Source organism: Gigantopelta aegis, chromosome 4 (genome assembly GCF_016097555.1).
Source record: "Gigantopelta aegis isolate Gae_Host chromosome 4, Gae_host_genome, whole genome shotgun sequence".
In the NCBI taxonomy this organism is placed as follows: domain Eukaryota; kingdom Metazoa; phylum Mollusca; class Gastropoda; order Neomphalida; family Peltospiridae; genus Gigantopelta; species Gigantopelta aegis.
In genome coordinates this window covers 106178698-106201473 of record NC_054702.1, presented here as the reverse complement: position 1 = coordinate 106201473, position 22776 = coordinate 106178698, and the positions used below count along the sequence as shown (strand labels likewise).

General features: G+C 35.2%; 1 protein-coding gene across 1 annotated transcript; it reads left to right on the top strand.

The window, feature by feature from the left end:
- Positions 1-614: 614 nt before the first annotated feature.
- On the top strand, positions 615-22558 carry LOC121371674 (CDK-activating kinase assembly factor MAT1-like). The gene is made up of 8 exons (XM_041497741.1): positions 615-761; positions 7925-8077; positions 10555-10628; positions 11567-11670; positions 19020-19160; positions 19770-19892; positions 20360-20484; positions 21468-22558. Exons 1-8 carry the CDS (start codon positions 673-675, stop codon positions 21619-21621), a joined length of 963 nt encoding a protein of 320 aa, XP_041353675.1. The 5' UTR covers positions 615-672; the 3' UTR covers positions 21622-22558.
- The last annotated feature ends 218 nt before the right edge of the window (positions 22559-22776 follow it).

The window sequence follows — 22776 nt, the reverse complement described above, 5'->3', positions numbered from 1 at the left end:
TACCATGGCCTTTGTTACACCAGTTGTGGAGCACTGGCTGGAACAAGAAATAGCCCAATGGGCCCACCGACGGGAATCGATCCTTGATCGACCGCGAATCAGGCAAGTGTGTACCACTGAGCTACGTCCTGCCCCTCAGAAGGCTGGTAGGTACTGGCTTCGCCACCTCATGCAGGCTCCCACCCAGAGCGAGTTTTAACGACTCAATTAAAAGGGTAGGTGTAAGACCACTACACCTTCTTCTTTCTCACTAACAACTAACAACTAACCCACTGATAGCTGAAGCGTGTGCACAGGGCAGCGTGCTTGAACCTTAACTGGATACAAGCACGAAAATAAGTTGAAATGAAAATAATGTTCCCACGAAAAATATGTTTTAAAAAGAAGATTCATTTTGAACTGGGGGAGGGGGGTTTGTTGTGAAATTAGAAAATAATGCTTTGGTTCATCGAGAGAGTTTTATTCTACGTATATTTCAGTCGAGAAATCTGCCATTTCTATAACCCTCGTTAACTCAGTCTTTATACTTAATTTTTAGATATTCTTTTGGAGCAACACAATAACGCAAGGGGAATAACCGCTATATGTAAGATAACTCTTGTATCTTTCAAAATGCCCATGCGGGTATAATGTTTTGACTGATGGACAAAAGTAAAACAATGATTTGTTGAAATGGATGAACCAGGGTGTCCAAGGTGTAAAACTACAAAATACAGCAACCCATCACTGAAGTTACTAGTAAATATTTGTGGCCACCCTTTGTGAGTTTTTCCTTTTAAACTGTTTTTTTAATGTTGTTATTCCTGTTTTCGGACCTCACCTTTATTCAAAACGTTTGTTCAAATTGCTTAAATTCCCAAATTTTAAGTCTACATTTTAGAATGGATTCGTATTTAATTTGTCGTACATAAGCTACCATAAAATTAAACAAAATATGCACTTTAAATATAGTCGTACATACAGGGCCGGATTTAGACCTTTGGCCAAGTTGGGGGCCCAGGGCACTTAAGGTTCGGGAAATGATTTTCCTAATGTGTATAGACTTAGTTACCTAAATCTGGCCAAACATTAGCATACATGTACCATTACAACTGTATCTACCTAAAATATGCCGAAAAAGTTGTAGTGAACTTGCACACATTTAAAAACAAAGAAATGGTCAACCTCAGGATTAGTTTATCAAGATTAATCTCACGTGTAAGCACAAGGTGAGGTTTGTCCTGCCTAGCCATTAAGCCATTAGCACTTCTGAACGGTTCCGATGAATTTTGCTCGGAACGAATTGCGTTCAAAATAACGACTACCATCACATTTCCCAACACTAATCGTATATTGTGATCTATTTCGAGCTCATGGAGACCAAGAAATACTTACTTTGAAACAATCTTCACTTTGAATTAGAGGGGAAAAAGTCCCAACTGTGGGTTTTTTTTTTCACCGAGCGGATTCTAGCAGACAATTACGCTGGAAGACAATTTCAGCAGACACGCATGGCGACGTTCTAAACACCGGACTCATACGCCTTTCTGTTGTTATCTGTATTTCCCACACTTTTAAACACACACTGTTATGCTAATTATTAGTATTCACTTTAACTTAACAATTTTAGTCTTAAAGAGTATCTTCATATTACCGATAAGTATGGGTTTTTTTATTATATATATACCTGTCACACATTATAAAAGGGCCTGCAGATGGATGAAATAAATATTTATATAAAAAAAAAATATACTTATTGGTCAATCGGGTTGTGGTCTTTACGAAACTAGTTGAACACCCCCATCTTAACATAGTACAGAATAATTTTAAAGTGATACTTCAGATGTTAAAAAAGTGCTTAATAAAACTGTTATGTTGTATAAATTATACAGTTATTAGTAGCAATATAAGACTATGAAAATGAGTCTTGGTTGTTATTTTGTTTTTGTGTGGGTTTTTTATATGAAGATACTCTTTAAAACTCTAAAATTGTTAAGTTATAGTGAATACTAATAATTAGCATAACAGTGTGTTTAAAAGTGTGGGAAATACACATAACAATCGATTGGCGTATGAGTCCGGTGTTTAGAACGTTGCCATGCATGTCTGCTGAAATTGTCTGCCAGCATAATTGGCTGCTAGAATAGAATACGTAGTGTTAGGGTTGGGGCCCTAAATCACTACTACAATACATAGCATATATATATATTAGTAGTAACATATACAGGTAATTACATAGACATATCTAGTATGAAGAAATATTCTTTAAACTCCTCTAGGGCACTGACCTAAATTGAAAAGAAAGATAGAGAAGGAAAAAAGAAATAAGAAACGAAAGAAGGAACAGAGTTACTTCATGCATAATTGCGCATATATGACAGTATATTCATAGAGATACCCACATACATAAATGCATACACATATATATTATACATGTACATATATTCAAACATGTACCCACATCTACCAGAAGTATATACGGAAGAGATGAAATTAAAAGTATTATATTTGTTCTAAAATGTAGTCTGAATTTTGTTTTCAAACAAGCTGTTTCCATGTCTAGATTATCTTTAAGTCTCAATAAAATAGTGTTTGCCACGTTGCCCATTCATTATTAAATACATCGTATTTACAAGTTTTTAAAAGAATATACCTTTCAATTTCAAATTTATGTTGCATTATGCCATGCACAGTGTTAATACTTAAACATTTCTTTTGTATTTTCATACTGTATATATAATATTTTATATTAATTACTAACCAGTTTATAAAATTGCTTTTATTATTATTTATCAAACCAAACATTATAATAATTTTATTAAAATGAATTATAGTTCCTTTTCGAATAAATATCCAATCTGTTACTGCTTCCCATAAAGTGTGTACCTTATCGCAATCGAAAAATAAATGTTGTATTGTTTCAGGAAAATTATTACAGAAGTTACTTATATTAGAATCAGTGTAGTTAATCTTGTATAGAAAAGTATTAGTAGCTAATATGTTTTGCAGTAATCTATACTGAAACCATCGAAGGCTAGAATCTTTCACACATCGAAATGGTAAAGCATAATATTTTTCCAGTCAGTTTGTTCAAATAAAAAGCCTTCATTACTATATTTTATCTGTCCTTTTGGCTTTACATACTGAAAGTTTAAAATGTCATACATATCTCTGCACCCTTTTTTACTTTTTAATAATAGTTGCAGTTTTAAAGGGTATATATGATTTTTCACTGTGTTAAAATGATCGTCTTTTAACTGATCTAATTTATATATAAATGATTTGACAGCATTTATTAATGATGCATAGTTGATAAAATTTGTAGTTATAGTATTTTTCAACAAACTGCTCATATATTAAAAAAATTCCATTTTCATCTAATAAATCGTTTATAAAAACCAATATAGGTTTTATACAAAAATGGTTTATGATCTATTAATATTTTACTGTTAAGCCATATATTTGTTCCAAGTATGTCTTCTACATTATTCGGATTTTGTTTTTGTTGTATTTCTGCCCAACTTTCCAGAGTATCTTTCCAAAACATATTTTTTATGTGCAATGTTTTACTAACAATAAAATTATCCCCATATAAGATTAGATCCTTTGTGGATATACCTGTAACTGATTTAAATAGGGTTACCGGGTAAGGGTTATCCATTTTGAGTTTTCTTGAAACAATCTTCGAACCCGTACACATTTTAAAGCTATAAGAAAGTTATCTATATTTATAATTTTTATACCACCATTTTTGTAGTCTTGTGTTATTAATGTTCGTTTTATCTTTTCTGGTTTATTCTCCCAAATAAATTTTAAAAATAATGTATTCAGATGTTTTATTACTTTTTTGTTTGGGTTTGGTAATACCATTAAAAGGTGTGTTAACTTCGGTATTACTAAGGCTTTTAGAACCGTGAGTCGCCCTAAAACAGTTAATTTTCTCACTGACCATATTTTTATTAACTTTTGCATTTCCAATATTTTAGGGTCATAGTTGAGTTCACCGATATGTTCTAACGTGACTGGGAATTTAATTCCATGTAGTTTAAATTCAGTTGCCCCCCAGTCTAGTTTCCATCTAGTATGATGAAAAACATCTTTAGAAAACTTTACTGCCTATCCTGATAGCACTTGATTTTGAATAATTTATTTTTAAGCCTGAAAGTATGAGCATAGTTATCTAGAACTCTTAGTGTACTATGAAGGGACTCTGGTGATCCATCAAGAATGAAACTGGTATCATCCGCATATTGGGATATTAAATATTCTTCTCCATCTATAGTTATACCTTTAATTAATGTACAATTTCTAACAAGAATTGCTAGAATTTCAGCACATATAATAAACGTATGGCGACAATGGGTCCCCTTGTCTGCATCCCCTTTTTCATTTTTCATTTCCTTTAAAAAAGTTAATACTTCAGAATATTTTATTTCTCCTTCTAATTCTTCTGCTTCTTTATCACTTAATTTGTTAAATTTGTAATTACCAATTTTTTTCATTAGATTGTCATTATTTTGCCCAACAGGTGCAGAATAAAGCTTTTGGTAAAATGATTTAGTTTCTTTTAATATTTTTTGTTGGTCATCGATTACCTCTCCATTATCTAATCTTATAGTTGATATTAATTTACTAAAGTAATTTCTAGATTCTAAGTTACAAAAGAACTTTGATGGTTTTTCCCCTTCTATCCATTTTGCCCTTGATCTGATATAGCTACCCTTCAATTTTTCTTTTCTTAGTTCTGTTAGTTCATATTTCTTTTTTTCAACTGCTTCTACGTCAATATTTTTCACTTTCTTCTAATGTTTTAATTTCAGCACAAAGTAGTTTTTCTAATTCATAATTTTTTTTCTTTTTGAATGAGGAAAAAGCTATTGTCTTGCCTCTTATTTTCATCAGTGATGTTTCCAAAAACAGCTGGTCATTTACTATAAATTGTATTTCTTCTATTGGAATCAATTTTAAATTTAAAATTATTATATACAGGTACAGCATATTGATGTTTTGATATGTTCTATTAATTTTTTTATTGTTTTAACATACTCTTTATCTGTTAGAAGTTAATTGTTAAACTTCCACAGTCCAGTACCCATTTTTATTTGATTAAATTTTAAAATTAAAACTACTCCGGCATGATCTGAACGATAACTATTCTCGATTATTACTTTCTTTGCAGCAGGCATTAAATTATTTGCTATAAGAAAAAAATCTAGTCTAGCTTGTTTGAGCGGTGTTTTTTTTTTGCCATGTGTATCTTCGAAGATTTGGATATAATTCTCTAAATGGGTCTTTTAAATCAAACAGTTCCATAATTTCGATGATTTTTTGTTGAGCTTTTGGGTGATTAGCATGTAAATAATATTTTGTATCTAAATGTTGATTTAGTACTAAATTAAAATCTCCACATATAATATATTTATTATTGTCAAAATCTACAATGCATTACAATATAAACTGAAAGAAATCGGGATTGTCTGAATTCAGACCATATAAATTAATTAATGTTATTCTGTCTCCATCTATTGTAATATCTAAAATAAAGAAATTTCCGGAGCCATCTGATTTAGTTTTATGTATGCTATATTCAAAGTTATTATTAAACAAAATAGCTATTCCTCTAGTGTTTGTGGAATACGAGTTGAAAAGGCATTTGTACCCCACTGGGTTTGGATATATGGCTCTAATTCCATCGAAAAATGTGTATCTTGCAAACAATAAATATTAAAGTTCTTGCATTTTATATAATTTAATACGTCTCTTTGAAAGAAAAAAAACCACAGTTGGACTTTTTTCCTCTAATTCTAAGTGAAGATCGTTTCAAAGTAAGTATTTCTTGGTCTCCATGAGCTTGAAATAGATCACAATATACGATTAGTGTGGGAAAACGTGATGGTAGTCGTTATTTTGACCGTAATTTGTTCCGAGCAAAATTCCTCGGAACCGTTCAGAAGTGCTAATGGCTTACCGTATTTGACCGGAAATAAGCCCAGGGGCCCAAGACAATTCATTGTAAGCTTAGCATGGGGTGGGCTTATTCCCAGACAAGGGGCTAGTTTTGTTGAAAAAAACAACAAAACCCCCCAAATAATTAAAATAAATAATAATTAAATGAACTAGGAAGAAAACAAAAAACGTCCAGTAGCACATCTATTAATTAGTGTTCCATTTGTTATTAATAAATAATAATTGTTTATTAATTAAATTGGTTTTTTTACTAGTATCTAATTATCAGAAACACACCTTCTATGTTACAATTACTTACCAGTGCTGTTTATTTACATCCAAAATTTAATGCTGAGAAGACTTAAAACAACAAACTCAATAGCATATACACACGTTTCTGACAGGCAGCCAGCTTAAACTACAAAGAATTGTCAATCTAGGCCATTGTTCTTAGCCAATCAGAATAAGGTATTTGCCTAATTAGCATTAACTGCGGACCCAGTGTGGTGGTAAAAATAGACATTGGTTTTTAGTTCAGACTTGGGTTTGGGTACTTCAAAGAAATGCTGCAGGCATGAAATTGAAAACAATGTTACACACTGTTACTGTTAGACTACTAAATCTCACTGGTGGTAAAATATTGTTACATTTGTGTTTAATTATCTGCAGGAGGTATGACCTTTTAAATGAACTTTGAGCAAACTTGCAGTTTTGTGTTATTTATAAGGTGACAAAGTTGGGGGTGGGCTTATTTACGAATGAGGGCCTAATTTCTTAAATGCTATCAAAACGGAGGGGGGCTTATTCAAAGACATGGGCTAATTTCCGGTCAAATACGGTAATGGCTAGACAGGATAAACCTCGCCTTGTGCTTGCACACGAGGTTAATCTTGGTGAACTACCTCAGGATTAGCATGCTAAAACACATTCACACGCGATGAATCGTGTCGGCTTTTGCTTGACTATTGGACAATTAGTCTGTCTTGCCTACAATGAATTGTGCTTCAGTTGGTTTATAAATGTATTAGAATTTTAATCTTTGTTTGTTTTAATACCTGGACTATTGCTGAACAAAACATAGACATAAATGTGTCATATTATCAATGCGAATAACACAATCTTGCATTTTTCGCATTAATGTTATGTTCACATTTATTTCAGGATCTACAGTATTACCATAACATCCACATACTTGTAATGCGGGCTGGCTTCAAGCTGCCCAGCAAGTGACCATCTTTTACAATTTCATCACTAAAAAAATCAAAATCAGTCTTGCATTATGGCCTGCTCCTGCTATGGCTGCTACTGTTGCCACCACTTTTGCATGATAGCTAAGCTTACAGTTGTACACATTCAGTAGATATAGCTGCTTACTTTTAAAGATAATGAACATCCGGATTAGTGTATTCTGGGCAGAGCTTGAAATAGTGGACTGAACAGAATAGAACTTCACAGTCTGCTAAAAGCCACCAAAATATTGCATGTCATTTTTTAAAGAAAAGAGGTGTGTGTATAATTATCTCATCTATTAATTAGCTTTTATTCTATTAACTTTTAATTTCATATTACTCTAAAATATATGTTAGAGGTCCTAATTTTTCACACACTATTTCAAACCCACACCCAGTCCTGTCGTACGTCAAACAGGACATATTTTGTTCTTTTGGCCTATTGAAAAAAAAATCAACTGGTAATATTTTATTACCTATTTTGAGCCCTGCTGGGTTCCTTACACTCATGATACATATCATCTAGATGGAATTATATCCAACATATGGGATGGGAATGGGAACTGTATTTACGTGCCCATATCCAATGAAGGTTCAGGCACGCCCACCCTGGACTTAGCCTCTGACATTGCCAGTGACCAATTCCGGGGCAGGAGGGTATCCAACATACTTATTCATTTTGTTTCACCTGTTGAAACAGTTACCTAACACTGTTAACAGAAGATCCAGCCATTTTGTTGTGTTGACTTTGTACTTGTTTGTTGTTTTAGGTGTGAGAGTTGTGTTGACTTGCTGTTTGTCAAAGGGTCTGGGAACTGCCCAGAATGTGGCACGACTTTGCGACGTATCAACTTCAGACTTCAGATTTTTGAGGATCCTGTGATAGAAAAAGAGGTGGACATCAGAAAGAGAGTCTTGAGGGAGTAAGAATTAGTTTCAGTCCATTTATAATACGGACCTTAAAAATAACAGGGTTTTTTTCAGACTAATGATATGTCCTTTGTGTGGTTTTAGTGTTTGCACGAACGATTTTCTCCAGTAGTTCAGATACAAATGAAAAGGTTAACCGGCAACGGTAATCAAATGAGAATCTAACATGGGCGATTTTCGTAGCTTTTCTCTAAATTCTTATCATAAATACTAAATTATTATTATTATTTGGTATGCTGTGACTAACTTGAAAGCTGCCATTTACATTTCAGCACACTACCCCATTGATTCTGTTACAGGGGAGTACTTGTTGGTGCCAAACAATAGTCTGAACGAAACGGGGATTTCCCCGAAGCTTTGAGCTTTGAGCTTTGAGCTTCCGGGTCTAAACGGAAAGACCTGAACCTCTGCAAATCCTCAATCGATGCTGCAACTCAGTGTTTCAACATGTTCTAATTTCCACTTCGTTATTTTAAAGTCACTTATTAAACATACTATTTTCTTCGCTGTGTATGTCATATTTTAATAAATTGATTTAGCAAGGGTTGTACTTGTTTTCATTACAATACATGTTTCAGAATTAATGCATATATTTCAACGTAACCACACAGGTGTCAAAAAGTAAATAAATGTACTTCACATATGTTTTTTTTGCTTCCTATTTATTGCACGAGTTTATTGTGCGCAAGAATATTTACCACAAGACCGCGTAGCAGTCGAGTGGTATGTTCTTGCTCACAATAAACATGTGCAATAAATAACAAGTGAAAATAACGTATGTGAGGTTCTATATTTATTACATACCTTCAAAAAATATATATATATCAACAATGTATCTTAAACCGCTGTTCAATGCTCCTTTCATGAGCTCAGATTTAGCGTAATGTACAAAAGTGCCAGACATTATGAATACAGCTCTTAATAACTTGTGATGTCATTTGTAAATCAAAAGCCGATATGATGTAAAAAAAACCGAAAAGGGGATTCCCCAAATAAACATTCCGGTCCAGATTGCACATGTGCGATGCAGAATATTTTATTGCACTGTTTTGATGTCTGTATGTCTCTTATTATTTTATTCCAAAAATAGTTATATTAGCCAAAACACGCCAGTTTACATTTTCTGACGAGCAATTATAGTTTTTGCACGAACGATCCGTCGTTCGTGTCGATATTGGTTTTGCATAACCGACAGACGAACAACAAAATCGTTCATGCCAAATTTTATGCCCTGGCATAGCAAATGTTTTATAATATAGATGTTACATGTATCTTTGGTTTAACTCTTCTTTCTATGGAGTGGCATTAATCATACTGGCACATGTGCATTTAATTATTTATCAGTGTTAAATGATTTACTTTTATTTGCTGCATTTTCATTTTAAAATATCCAGTGTTCGAGATTAACGGTATCCCGATATCCCGGAGATACCTAAATTTAATTTTGGATACCAGACTTCAATAACCCAGTATCCCTCTGGGATACCATATAATGTTGTGGGTTTTTTTAATCCTGCGTTTTTATTTTAACAGTGTTGTCCAAAGTTTGTTACGATGTTATTTATGAATTTCATTTAAGTGGGATACTAAATTCTCAGGTGGGATACCAGATTTTGAAATATTAGTATCCAACTGGGATACTGCCCAAATTTTTTAATCTCGAACTCTGATATCAGTGTAAAAGTTGAACTTGCAATTTAATTTCCAGTCATGGCTAGTGATATTTTTTTAAGTACACGTTTCATGGCAAGTGAATTTAAAAAAAAGTATTTGATGGGTCTCTGACATTGCACATATCTCTTTATTGATTTTATTTGCAACATCATTGTATTAAAGAGGTAAGGTCCAAAAAATAATGTTTTGCTGTATAAAAGTTCATCATTGCAATTATCTTTCGTGGGTGTTAATACGTACACTGCCTTATAAAAGTGAAACTACATTTATCAGCTAGCAATGTTCATGCGATCGATTCAGTCGAAAAAGATAGAAATAAAAGAACAGAACAATGTTATCCCACGTTAGGGGATTTAAAAATATATATAGATAACAATATATATTCTCTTTTGACTATCTGGAAATCTGTATTAAAATAATTTTTATACATTGTACTTTGATAGGTTCACCAAAAGTTTAAGCAAATTCCTGCAATTGACTGACGTATCCATATTTTTGTCCATTTCAATTACATAACAGTTGAGTCAGCTTATTCATCACACCAACCTTTTTGTACCAGATATTGAGGGGCAAACAAAGGGTTTGGTTTATCCACAAAGTCGGCTAATACACAGTGATATACTGTACTTGCCTCACTTTATCATTTAGGCATGATTTTTATTCTCTTTTCTCACCCTTTCTTTGAACATAATAGCAAAAATAGTTGAAACAAAACAAATACCAACTGAAGCTATACACCAGACAGAAATGTGTTTACAGATGGCATGTCTTTTAAAAAGATGTGTTTAATTTTCAGCTTTAACAAGAAAGAAGAAGATTTTGAAGACTTGAGAGCGTACAATGATTACTTGGAGATGGTGGAGACAATTAGTAAGTTTATTTCTTTAACAGTGTTCTTAGAAAGCCTCAAATACAACTCTTTTAATCAATCAATCAATCAACAGGGCTTCTAGATTATGGTAGCCCCACTCCTGTGACTAGTGATATTCAATGTTGGGCTAGTAAATAACTACAATTGCCATGCCCGACGGCTAGTGAAAAAGAAATTGTCGAATGTTGCGGTTAAGTTTATTTTGTAAATGTGAATATGCTGACCCCACTCTAACCCCTTATGTTAGTGTTTTTAAGCTCTATCTCCCTCTTTAGGTGACATATCTGATTATTACTATTATTTAGTATAATTGTATTAACTTAAAATAAAGTAGGACTAGTGAATTTTTAATTGTGGCTATTAAAGTTTTAAAATTACTGATCCCATGGCTAGAGGATTTAAAAACAATTTTAGAAGCCCTGATCAATCATAACTAGTTTAACATGCTCGTATACCACTAGAGCTTCGAACACGCCTATCCCGAGTCCGGCTTCCAATAAGATTGAGGGTCTGACTTGGGACAGGACAACTCTTTTAAAAATAATTCATAGGAAGTAGGTGACTTTTCATGTGCAACTGTTTAAACATTATTCAAAGGGAGTAAATGGAACATAACTATTTATGTTTTACACACAGACAGAGACATATTTAACTGTGATAAATGGGTGGAGTATCGTTTGAAGAATTTATCCATATATTAAAAATGATTTTACGATAGAGTTGTGTCCTGTAGCTTACTGAAACATATTTGTATTTATTCACTTAGAATTTTACCAGTTAAGATATCTCTGCCTGTGTGATAATTGCCAATATTTTCAACACAAATGCTGCACAGTCCTCATTTTGGTGTCCAGCTGTAAGTCAATGTAAATGTAAATACATCGACCTTGACCTACTTTTTAGATATGTTTTTCTGATTGTTGACTCTTCTTTTCAGTAAACAACTTGGTGCATGGCGTGGAGATGGAGTCGACTCGTAAGATGATCGATCAATACAAGAAAGAAAACAAGGAGCAGATCAAGAAAAACTTGTCCAAACTGGTCCGTATCCATGGCCACAATTGTCAGTTTAAAATACAATTGTTGTCACCTTAAATGTTAAACTAGTCTGTATCCATGGCAACAATAGTCATCATACAATATTTATTACTGACACTTTAGATGTTAAACCGGTCTTGAAATATGTTTTTTTTTTAAATTGTCCCTTTTTCAATTGGCAGAGATCTGAGATTTGAATTTTTTTTTTAATTGTTATTTTTTAATTCACAATTTATGTACATTGAAAATGAGTGGTTTTGCCTAAGACCATTTTGAATGAAAAGTAGTTATCAGCATCCTTCTAGTCCAGCCCAAGCATAAGTGTTTTATTTAATAATTTAGCTTTTGGCAGTTGATTATCTTTTGTATTTTCCTACACAGTTTAAAGGAATATATTTGCAAATTCCATGAAATTACTTGTATTCTTTGCTGACTGTCAGAGAGTATGTACTTGTATGGTAGACACATTTTAAAATGTTTTATATTCAGATAAATATGTACTTCGAGTCCAGTCAGTGTTTACCATGAGCTAAATGAAGGCGAGCTGAAGATCACTCTCCTCGAATGGCTTTAGGCGAGCAATCACATGGAGTTTACAATAAAGTGTATTAAACTGTTATTGCAAGGTGACCACTATGCCACTATAAATCTTTTGAGAGGAGTTTGAAAGGGAGTGGGAGTGATCACTGACAGAAGAGTTTAATGTAGAACTGAGAGTTGCATGATTCTGTTGTTTATAAAGTAAGGATAAGGATCTAGAAATGCTCATAGAATAGGAGGAGGAGTTTTATGTAGAGCATACAGGGCACAATATTTCACACGAACCGCCGTTCTGTTCGCGTGTCGGTTACGCAAATTAAATTTACGCGAACTGCAAATTGGTTACGTCATGACCTGTAAATGTTCAGAAATTAAAACTTGCAAACTTTACAATTACAGGAAGTTTATTTACGCAGACATACACCTAGTATTACGACAAATGTTTTAGGCTGAATTTTAGATACTTGATGCGCAGCAAAACTATAAACAATGTTATATTGCAACAGTTGTAACTTGCGATCAGTCTAAACTTTTTAAAAAGTTTTAAAGAAATGTGCTCGGACCGCTGGGGACAGCTAAATTATCTGCTGCTATTTTATCTCTAAAGGAATATATGTAGACATAATATACTGGATTGTCTATAATTTTGCATATGTTAAAACAGTTTTAACGTAAACAGGAATCCAAAAGTGTCACAAAAAATGAAAACTACTAACATCGCATAATCAGCTTTAAAAAAAAAAAAAAAACCAAACATTTGGAATGTCACTGTAGTATAAAAGTGAAAGTAACATAGCCACTGCAAAACGAAAAAAAGAATCCCTCCAAATGATTATGTATCTATTTCAAAGGCAAAAAAAAAAAAAAAAAAAAAATCCGGGAATAGGTCAAGGCTGTCTGTGATTGTTCTATAAAATATCCTCTTGAAATTGACTCGACAAAAAAGATAGAAAAAAAATGCATCTACAGGCATCCTGAATTTCAAAATGTTTACAGGGGAGGTCCCCCGAATCCCCATTCCTCCCCCCCCCCGCCACTCGGGCACATCTTAGGCATGCGTAATGCTAAAAAAAACATTCTGGCTACGCTCCTGTATTTTGTTTCAGTACTGGGGCTGATATTCAGTTTTTTTTATAATATTGTTAACTTTAGCAAACATTAAAGGTAGGGTCAACTCAAACAAGAGCCTTATGTGTTGGAAAGATGCATACCCGGACCACCAACACATACTGACACTTTAGCAAATAAAAAATGCGTAATTTTAGAGTTAATAAAAAAAACAAGATTATTCCTGCTAAATGGGGCAGCCATTTTGTTTCGTTTTTGTGACGTCCGGTGGGATAGCTTGGGGCAAAGTGAGTCAGCTCCTGACCATCTCCTGTATGTACAGTGTAAACAAAAGCAGTAATTTTCGAAAAGGCGCTTCTCTTTGATCAACCTGACTTGTAAAACAGAATAAATGACGTAATAATGTAATAAACTATTTAACTAAATATATTTCAAGTTGCATTAACGGAACAAAATGGGGTTATAGTATTTTTCTCTGTTAAATAATCCAAAGGAAAAATGTACACTATTAGGCCTGTTGAGCAAAAACGACAACCCACGATACCCAAGTGATAATTTTCTTTTCTTTGGGACTACGTAATTTGTCAGTTCTGTGGTTTTAGATGGAAAAGTCTACTTAATCAATAGTTTTACAGAACTATTTACAGTAATAAACCATGTCCATTACCATTTTAGGGGCGACAGGTAATATTCCACAATACCGGTATGTATTTTTGTGTCTAGACAGCGTCAATAAATTGACTCGTCTGGTTACCAATCAAATACACACCTGCCAATCAGGAATCACAGGTAGAAGCAACTAACAGCATAGACCAATTAACTAAGAAAACACCCCATGTATCATTTCAGTACGTAGGTTAATGCATGGACAAAACATTGTTAATTATTTCGACTTGTTGTGTAGCCACTTTGACAATGGTATTTTATTTTGTATTGAAAAATAATATATATAGTGCTGGATATACTTATTGCTGGCTTACTGGGATGTGTATTATTACAGAACATTGCAATGTATGACTATTTATCATCCTGCAAAAACCAGGTAGATTGTGTTTCTCTAGTTCTAAGGCTCATTCCTGATGTTACGCGTTAAGTATTACGTAACCACCAGCTTGCCAGAGGGCGTACTCATTGAGATGGTACAAAATGGCTGCAGCCGTTATATATAATAGCTGTCACATTTAACCGTTTTATTAATTAACTATACGATTATACTTGTTGATATTAAGCAATAATTTGCATTATATATCGTCGACTATGCATACCAGGCCAAATGCCTTAATTGTCCCCTCCTTTAAGGGCTGACATGGGCAACAGGAGCCAAGAAAGCCCAAGACAGTGTAGTTTGGAGAAATCTTATGTGGGCCGCATGTGCCACAAGGCACTAAGAGGATAAGAAAGTAATTGACTAACCAACACCTACCCCACTGTCCTAGACAAACAGTCCAGATACCTGAGGTGTGTGCCCAGGACATCGTGATTGATCCTTAATTGAATATAAGCACGAAAATATAATATATATATACTACTCAAAAGAATTTAAGGGTCAGGCGATATTTTCGACATTATTTTCTGAATGTCAATTATATTAGCTAGACCATAATGTCACGCATGGTATTGTTCCATTTTGACGAAAGTGGGTCTAAGCAACCCATAAATGAATTAAAATCCACTGTCATTGACACTGTCGACTAGTTCTAATGGCGAAAACATGCTTACATTTGCACGTAAATTAGGGCGAAAGCGAAAGGTCTGCTAAGTGCCCATAACTTGCTTTTTCACAAAGGGCTTCATTTGCACGCTTTGCATGTGTATTCCATGTTCCCAATGCTGAATTTCCGTATAATTGGAGCTTGCGTTCGTGTATGGTGCACACTCCAAATTCGACAATGGTGCGACGTCAACTGACTATCGAAGATCGAGGAAGGGCTATTGCTTGGCTTCAGGATGGCAATACGCAAAGAAATGTTGCTCGAGACTTGGTGTCAGTCAGAGTGTCGTTGGCCGACTGTGGCAACGGTACCAAGCAACGAATTCTGTTCGAAATCGTCCACGTTCGGGAAGACCCCGAAGCACTACAAATAGAGAGGACCGCTACATCACCAATATGGCTCTACGTCAACGCACAACCACTGCACGCCGATTACGTGACAATCTGCGGACTGCGACTGGAACTCGAGTGTCTGATCAAACCATACAAAATCGTCTGAGAGCCAATAATGGCAACGTGTTCAGTGGGGTCGAGTGATGTTCACTGATGAGTCCAGGTTTAGTCTCCAGTTCAACGACGGTCGGGTTCGTGTCTACAGATGTCCTGGGGAGCACTTCGCTGACGTTAACGTTAGACAACGTCACCGGTTCGGTGGTGGCAGCGTCATGGTGTGGGGCGGCATCTCTATCCACCACAGGACCCCCCTCTATGTGGTGGATGGCAATCTGAATGGAATCCACTATCTGAATGAGATTATCCGGCCATTGGTTCTCCCAGGCCTTCAGCAGATTGGCAGCGGGGCAGTTCTGCAGGATGACAATGCCAGACCCCACCGCGCCAGGGTGGTAACGGACTTTCTCAGACAACAAGGTATCGCCAGGATGGATTGGCCAGCATATTCGCCTGACTTGGCCCCAATAGAGAACGCCTGGGACGAATTAGGCAGGAGAGTTCGGGATAACCATGCCCCTCCGGCCAACCTTCATGATCTGGGTCAACTTCTTATGGCAGAGTGGCAGGCCATTCCCCAAGAGTTCTTCAGACGTCTGATCAACAGCATGAGGCAACGATGTGTCGAGTGTATTCGTGCCAGGGGTGGATTCACACACTATTAAACGAATGTTCTAATGTGTAAAATCCATGTTTGACAACCTTCAACTTTGACAGCATGTCATGTGACTTTCTTGTATACAGTGACGTTTATTTGTGGTTTTTTGTAAATATGGAACAATAAATAAACATTTTGGTGTAGTTTACATCATCAATCTAATACACTCTGAAACTTATTTGGTTATAAATTTTTGACACTTAAATTCTTTTGAGTAGTATAATTCACTTAACCGAACAATTGGTTACCTAGGTAAAAGCCATGTGAACCGACTTCCGGTTACCTCAGATTTCGAAATATTGTCCCCTGGCATAGAGTTATATGATTCTGTTGTTTGTAGAGTAAGGATGAAGAGTATCTAGAAATGCTCATAGAACAGGAGAGGGACGAGTTGTATGTATAGCTGAGAGTTACATGATTCTGTTGTTTGTAGAGTAAGGATGAGAAATATCTAGAACTGCTCATAGAACAGGAGAGGGACGAGTTGTATGTATAGCTGAGAGTTACATGATTCTGTTGTTTGTAGAGTAAGGATGAGAAAGTATCTAGAACTGCTCATAGAACAGGAGAGGGACGAGTTGTATGTATAGCTGAGAGTTACATGATTCTGTTGTTTGTAGAGTAAGGATGAAGAGTATCTAGAACTGCTCATAGAACAGGAGAGGGACGAGTTGTATGTATAGCTGAGAGTTACATGATTCTGTTGTTTGTAGAGTAAGGATGAAGAGTATCTAGAACTGCTCATAGAACAGGAGAGGGACGAGTTGTATGTATAGCTGAGAGTTACATGATTCTGTTGTTTGTAGAGTAAGGATGAAGAGTATCTAGAACTGCTCATAGAACAGGAGAGGGACGAGTTGTATGTATAGCTGAGAGTTACATGATTCTGTTGTTTGTAGAGTAAGGATGAAGAGTATCTAGAAATGCTCATAGAACAGGAGAGGGACGAGTTGTATGTATAGCTGAGAGTTACATGATTCTGTTGTTTGTAGAGTAAGGATGAAGAGTATCTAGAACTGCTCATAGAACAGGAGAGGGACGAGTTGTATGTATAGCTGAGAGTTACATGATTCTGTTGTTTGTAGAGTAAGGATGAAGAGTATCTAGAACTGCTCATAGAACAGGAGAGGGACGAGTTGTATGTATAGCTGAGAGTTACATGATTCTGTTGTTTGTAGAGTAAGGATGAAGAGTATCTAGAACTGCTCATAGAACAGGAGAGGGACGAGTTGTATGTATAGCTGAGAGTTACATGATTCTGTTGTTTGTAGAGTAAGGATGAAGAGTATCTAGAACTGCTCATAGAACAGGAGAGGGACGAGTTGTATGTATAGCTGAGAGTTACATGATTCTGTTGTTTGTAGAGTAAGGATGAAGAGTATCTAGAAATGCTCATAGAACAGGAGAGGGACGAGTTGTATGTATAGCTGAGAGTTACATGATTCTGTTGTTTGTAGAGTAAGGATGAAGAGTATCTAGAACTGCTCATAGAACAGGAGAGGGACGAGTTGTATGTATAGCTGAGAGTTACATGATTCTGTTGTTTGTAGAGTAAGGATGAAGAGTATCTAGAACTGCTCATAGAACAGGAGAGGGACGAGTTGTATGTATAGCTGAGAGTTACATGATTCTTTTGTTTGTAGAGTAAGGATGAGAAATATCTAGAACTGCTCATAGAACAGGAGAGGGACGAGTTGTATGTATAGCTGAGAGTTACATGATTCTGTTGTTTGTAGAGTAAGGATGAAGAGTATCTAGAACTGCTCATAGAACAGGAGAGGGACGAGTTGTATGTATAGCTGAGAGTTACATGATTCTGTTGTTTGTAGAGTAAGGATGAAGAGTATCTAGAACTGCTCATAGAACAGGAGAGGGATGAGTTGTATGTATAGCTGAGAGTTACATGATTCTGTTGTTTGTAGAGTAAGGATGAAGAGTATCTAGAACTGCTCATAGAACAGGAGAGGGACGAGTTGTATGTATAGCTGAGAGTTACATGATTCTGTTGTTTGTAGAGTAAGGATGAAGAGTATCTAGAACTGCTCATAGAACAGGAGAGGGACGAGTTGTATGTATAGCTGAGAGTTACATGATTCTGTTGTTTGTAGAGTAAGGATGAAGAGTATCTAGAACTGCTCATAGAACAGGAGAGGGACGAGTTGTATGTATAGCTGAGAGTTACATGATTCTGTTGTTTGTAGAGTAAGGATGAAGAGTATCTAGAACTGCTCATAGAACAGGAGAGGGACGAGTTGTATGTATAGCTGAGAGTTACATGATTCTGTTGTTTGTAGAGTAAGGATGAAGAGTATCTAGAACTGCTCATAGAACAGGAGAGGGACGAGTTGTATGTATAGCTGAGAGTTACATGATTCTGTTGTTTGTAGAGTAAGGATGAAGAGTATCTAGAACTGCTCATAGAACAGGAGAGGGACGAGTTGTATGTATAGCTGAGAGTTACATGATTCTGTTGTTTGTAGAGTAAGGATGAAGAGTATCTAGAACTGCTCATAGAACAGGAGAGGGACGAGTTGTATGTATAGCTGAGAGTTACATGATTCTGTTGTTTGTAGAGTAAGGATGAAGAGTATCTAGAAATGCTCATAGAACAGGAGAGGGACGAGTTGTATGTATAGCTGAGAGTTAGTAAGGATGAAGAGTATCTGATTCATGTTGTTTGAACAGGAGAGGGACGAGTTGTATGTATAGCTGAGAGTTACATGATTCTGTTGTTTGTAGAGTAAGGATGAAGAGTATCTAGAAATGCTCATAGAACAGGAGAGGGACGAGTTGTATGTATAGCTGAGAGTTACATGATTCTGTTGTTTGTAGAGTAAGGATGAAGAGTATCTAGAACTGCTCATAGAACAGGAGAGGGACGAGTTGTATGTATAGCTGAGAGTTACATGATTCTGTTGTTTGTAGAGTAAGGATGAAGAGTATCTAGAAATGCTCATAGAACAGGAGAGGGAAGAATCGGTTCACCGGAAACAGATCGCGGTCACCGAGCAGAAACTCGAAGTGAGCGCCAAGAAACGCAACAAGAAAGCTCTCATTGATGAACTGGTAATCATGCAGTTGGTTTTTTCTTCAGTTATTCCATTAGTTTACGGTTTTTTTTATCTAATGTTATTATTAATTTTCTGAAATTCCTTGTCACTTAGTGAAAAAAGTGTTATTTTATTAAGGTGTATTTCTCGACACTATATGATACTGTATGATATGCAGAGATTATATTTTTTAAATTTGCAACAGAATTGTGAGACCTATTGTGTTGCATACATTTTATAATTAACTGTAGTAATGTTCCAATGATAGATTATAATTGAAAATCTCTACCGATCAGTTACAAAAATCCATAATTTATTGTTGTGGGAAATGTTCACAGTAATTGTTCCTCCAGTTTAGATGATGAAATTAAAATAGATATGTTGGGATTAATGTTTGTGTTCATGTGTACATAAAGAAGACCGCTTTACATATAGGTATTAATGGTGAAATTAGTGATTTGTAGGGTCTATCTCGTTGAACATGACAACATCTTATGTTGAAATAGTTTTAACTGATTGTGTAATCAAAAGTTGATTTATTGGTGGAAATCGATTATAACCAATGACATATGATGAAATCCCAACCGATTCCCATCACTCATTAAGTATCATCTTCGTATTTCAGATGTTTTCTGACTTGCCTGCAGATGCAATATTGGCCAGCCATCGTGACACAACCACAGCTATTGAGGTAGAATCAAGCATTCCCAAAGACAAGGCCATGCATTTCTCCACTGGAATCAAAATTGTAAGTCCATGACTGTTCACTGTTCAGATTACAAGTTTCAGTCCAAGCTGAGGCTGAAGCCAGATCAAACTACAAATCAGACAGTGCAGGGTGTCAGGACTCATTCACTGAGATAATGGTTTTCATTACACAAGCTAACTATTTGTTGTTTCACCTCATCAAAAGTCAAAAGGCGAGATATAGGTAGTACTTTTCTGAAGGTAACAGTGCTTGAGTTCCAATATTTCCATCTTTCAGTCCATTTATCACAAGCCTTACATACAAGATCAATCTGACTTGGTTTATAGTTGCATGTATGAATGCATGTTAAAAATTCATTAATTTGAATTTGTTTTTTTTGTGTAATATATTTGTTTTTAAAAAACTAGATTAATCACAGATTATTTATTCACCAAATCAGTTTATTGTATACAAGACATATAATTGTGTGAAGTTCTTGTTTCCTAAATCTAAGCGTTTGTTTCTAGGGTCACCAAGACAGATTTCTTCCCGTCCCGAAGGAGGAAGAGGTGTCTCAGTATACGTACACTCCATTTGAGCTTGAGAACTGTGGTCCACATTTACCGTCCCTGGAGGATATTATAGCTTGCGGGTAAGGGACATTGAAGAAATTTCAGCAGGGGTGGGAGACAGGATATGTTTCAGTGGTAGAGCACTCGGAGGGCCATAGGTTCAATTAGTCACAATAGACTTGCAAGTTTTACTATCCTAACCAATGCCCATGACCAGTAAATCAGTGTCCATGATTTGTTTTGTCCTGTTTATGGGAAAGTGCATACATAAAAGATCCCTTGCTGCTTTTTTGGTAGGAGTAATCAGTATGGAAGGAGTAGGGTTTTCCCTCTCAGCCAAGTGTCGAAATACCTCTATGTTAAGACACCAAATAGCCATAGTTTAGAATGTGCTGGGGTATCGTGAAGTTGCTGTGTAATGAATAGGTGAAGAATAACTTGCTGCAATTGCGTGTAACACTGGAATAAGAATGAACAATATCAAACTGACAGGATCACAGTGGATGCTAGAAGTTATTATGATATAGTTACCTCCCTTAGGTTTGGACTTTTCTGTGTCGATTGTGGTGATCGATAATACTAAAGACAGACATCTGTTTATGCAGCAACAAAAAAAAGGAAAAAATAGATTATTAAATTATTTCACTGAATTTTGATTCCTTTAAAAAAAAAAAAAAAAAAAAAAATTCCAGTGACCTGTCGTCCATTCCAAGCTTCAAAACCTTAACAATATGTTTTTTTAACCAGTATTGTCAGCAGCCTCTGTAAGATGCCTAACCTGTGTTCTTTTGTTTATTTCTTACATGTTATAAAACTTATACTGTATTTAACCAATCAAAACATTTTTTTTTAATGTTATAAAAACAGCTAGGGAATTACTTACAAAAAATCATTATTCTTTTCTATAGAGTTGAAATCTTTATTAAAATGGTATTTATACGTTGATTGGTTTAGTAAAACAAATCTCTGAAAGGCAGTACCAATTGGAGTTTTGTTGCAATTAATACAGAGTGCTAATGCATGTAATTAAACATTAGTTTTATCTTTGTGTTTTTATTTTCAGGTATTTATCAAATGTGCGGTCGTCAACGGATTCGGAGCGGGGTGGTGGGTTTGAAGCGAGTATTGCATGTCAGCGTGCACTGCAGGATGCGTTTAATGGACTCTTCTTCTGTTCAGATTTAGACAACTTACAAGAAGTACCAATGGTCACATAGCACAATTAGACTTCTCAGTGACTGCACATAGTGACTGATTCCAGAACATCACTGTCATTTAAATGACACAGACTGTGATGACGCACAGGATTTATTTTATGACAGGGATCGTCTGTTTAATTTTTGTTTTCAGGACATTATTTAAAGTAATAATAGTGTAAGGAGTAGATTGAACAGTAAATACCTCAGTGTTGCTTGGCAACTGTGATGTGTGATCTTCCCTTCCTGAAAGCAGAGATCTGAAAGATGTTAACAGCATCTTATTTCTTGATTACTGAATTGTTCTATAAGTTTTGACGATGTTAAGAGTTAAAACCTAAAAAAATGTTTTACTTTTTTTTCTTTTCTTTTCTTTTTTCTTTTCTTTTTTCTTTTTTCTTTTCTTTTTTCTTTTTTTTACCCCATGACTCCTGATAAAATGTTATCATATGTACTCTTTTAATTACTCTTTCCTTTTTTACACTTAGACCAAGCGTTAAAATAATAACGGACAACAAATGTCTATAGGTTAAAATGGGCTGTCATTAAGAACGGGTGGGGTTTTGTTTTGGTGGGTTTTTCGAACCACCCCCCCCCCACCCCCCCGAGTCACAGGTAAGGGAGCTAAGTGTGTTTTCTTGTACTTTACAATGGTTAAGCCCCCTGCTTCATGGTGCACTTCTGAAGATCTACAAAGTACAAGATATGGTTGGTTCAGTATGTTTATAATAGTGAATCAATCAAAAACATTGACTGTATATTGATGTATGAAAACTGAAATTACAAAACATTGACTGTATGTTGATGTATGATGTATGAGTAACTGAAATTACAAAACATTGACTGTTTATATTATTTCTTCTGCATTGTTGTTCTCATTTTTGACATTGATATATCATATGTCACTGCTTATGTTGTTTTCCATTTGCCGAAAGTGTACAGTAAATCTTTATATAACTGCACCTTTTGGTTTTTTAATCCTTTCACGTACTGAACCAGACTTCATTATCAGACTTTATTATCGCATTATACAACGTGATTTGTGTGTGTGGTACAAGTCGGTTACTGCATACTCTTATGAGTGTTATATAGAGGATATTTCATGTTTTTTGTCAAATATGATTTATATTTCATCGAGTGAAGTTTGCAATCATATCTCACGAGTCATGCTTGCGC

Bases quoted from the DNA above. Each gene is read 5' to 3' on its own strand.
- LOC121371674 (XM_041497741.1), top strand. From the start codon at position 673: ATGGATGAACCAGGGTGTCCAAGGTGTAAAACTACAAAATACAGCAAC. The intron at 762-7,924 runs GTGAGTTTTTCC...TTGTTGTTTTAG, and splicing joins AATATTTGTGGCCACCCTTT to GTGTGAGAGTTGTGTTGACT. The intron at 20,485-21,467 runs GTAAGGGACATT...TTTTATTTTCAG, and splicing joins GAGGATATTATAGCTTGCGG to GTATTTATCAAATGTGCGGT.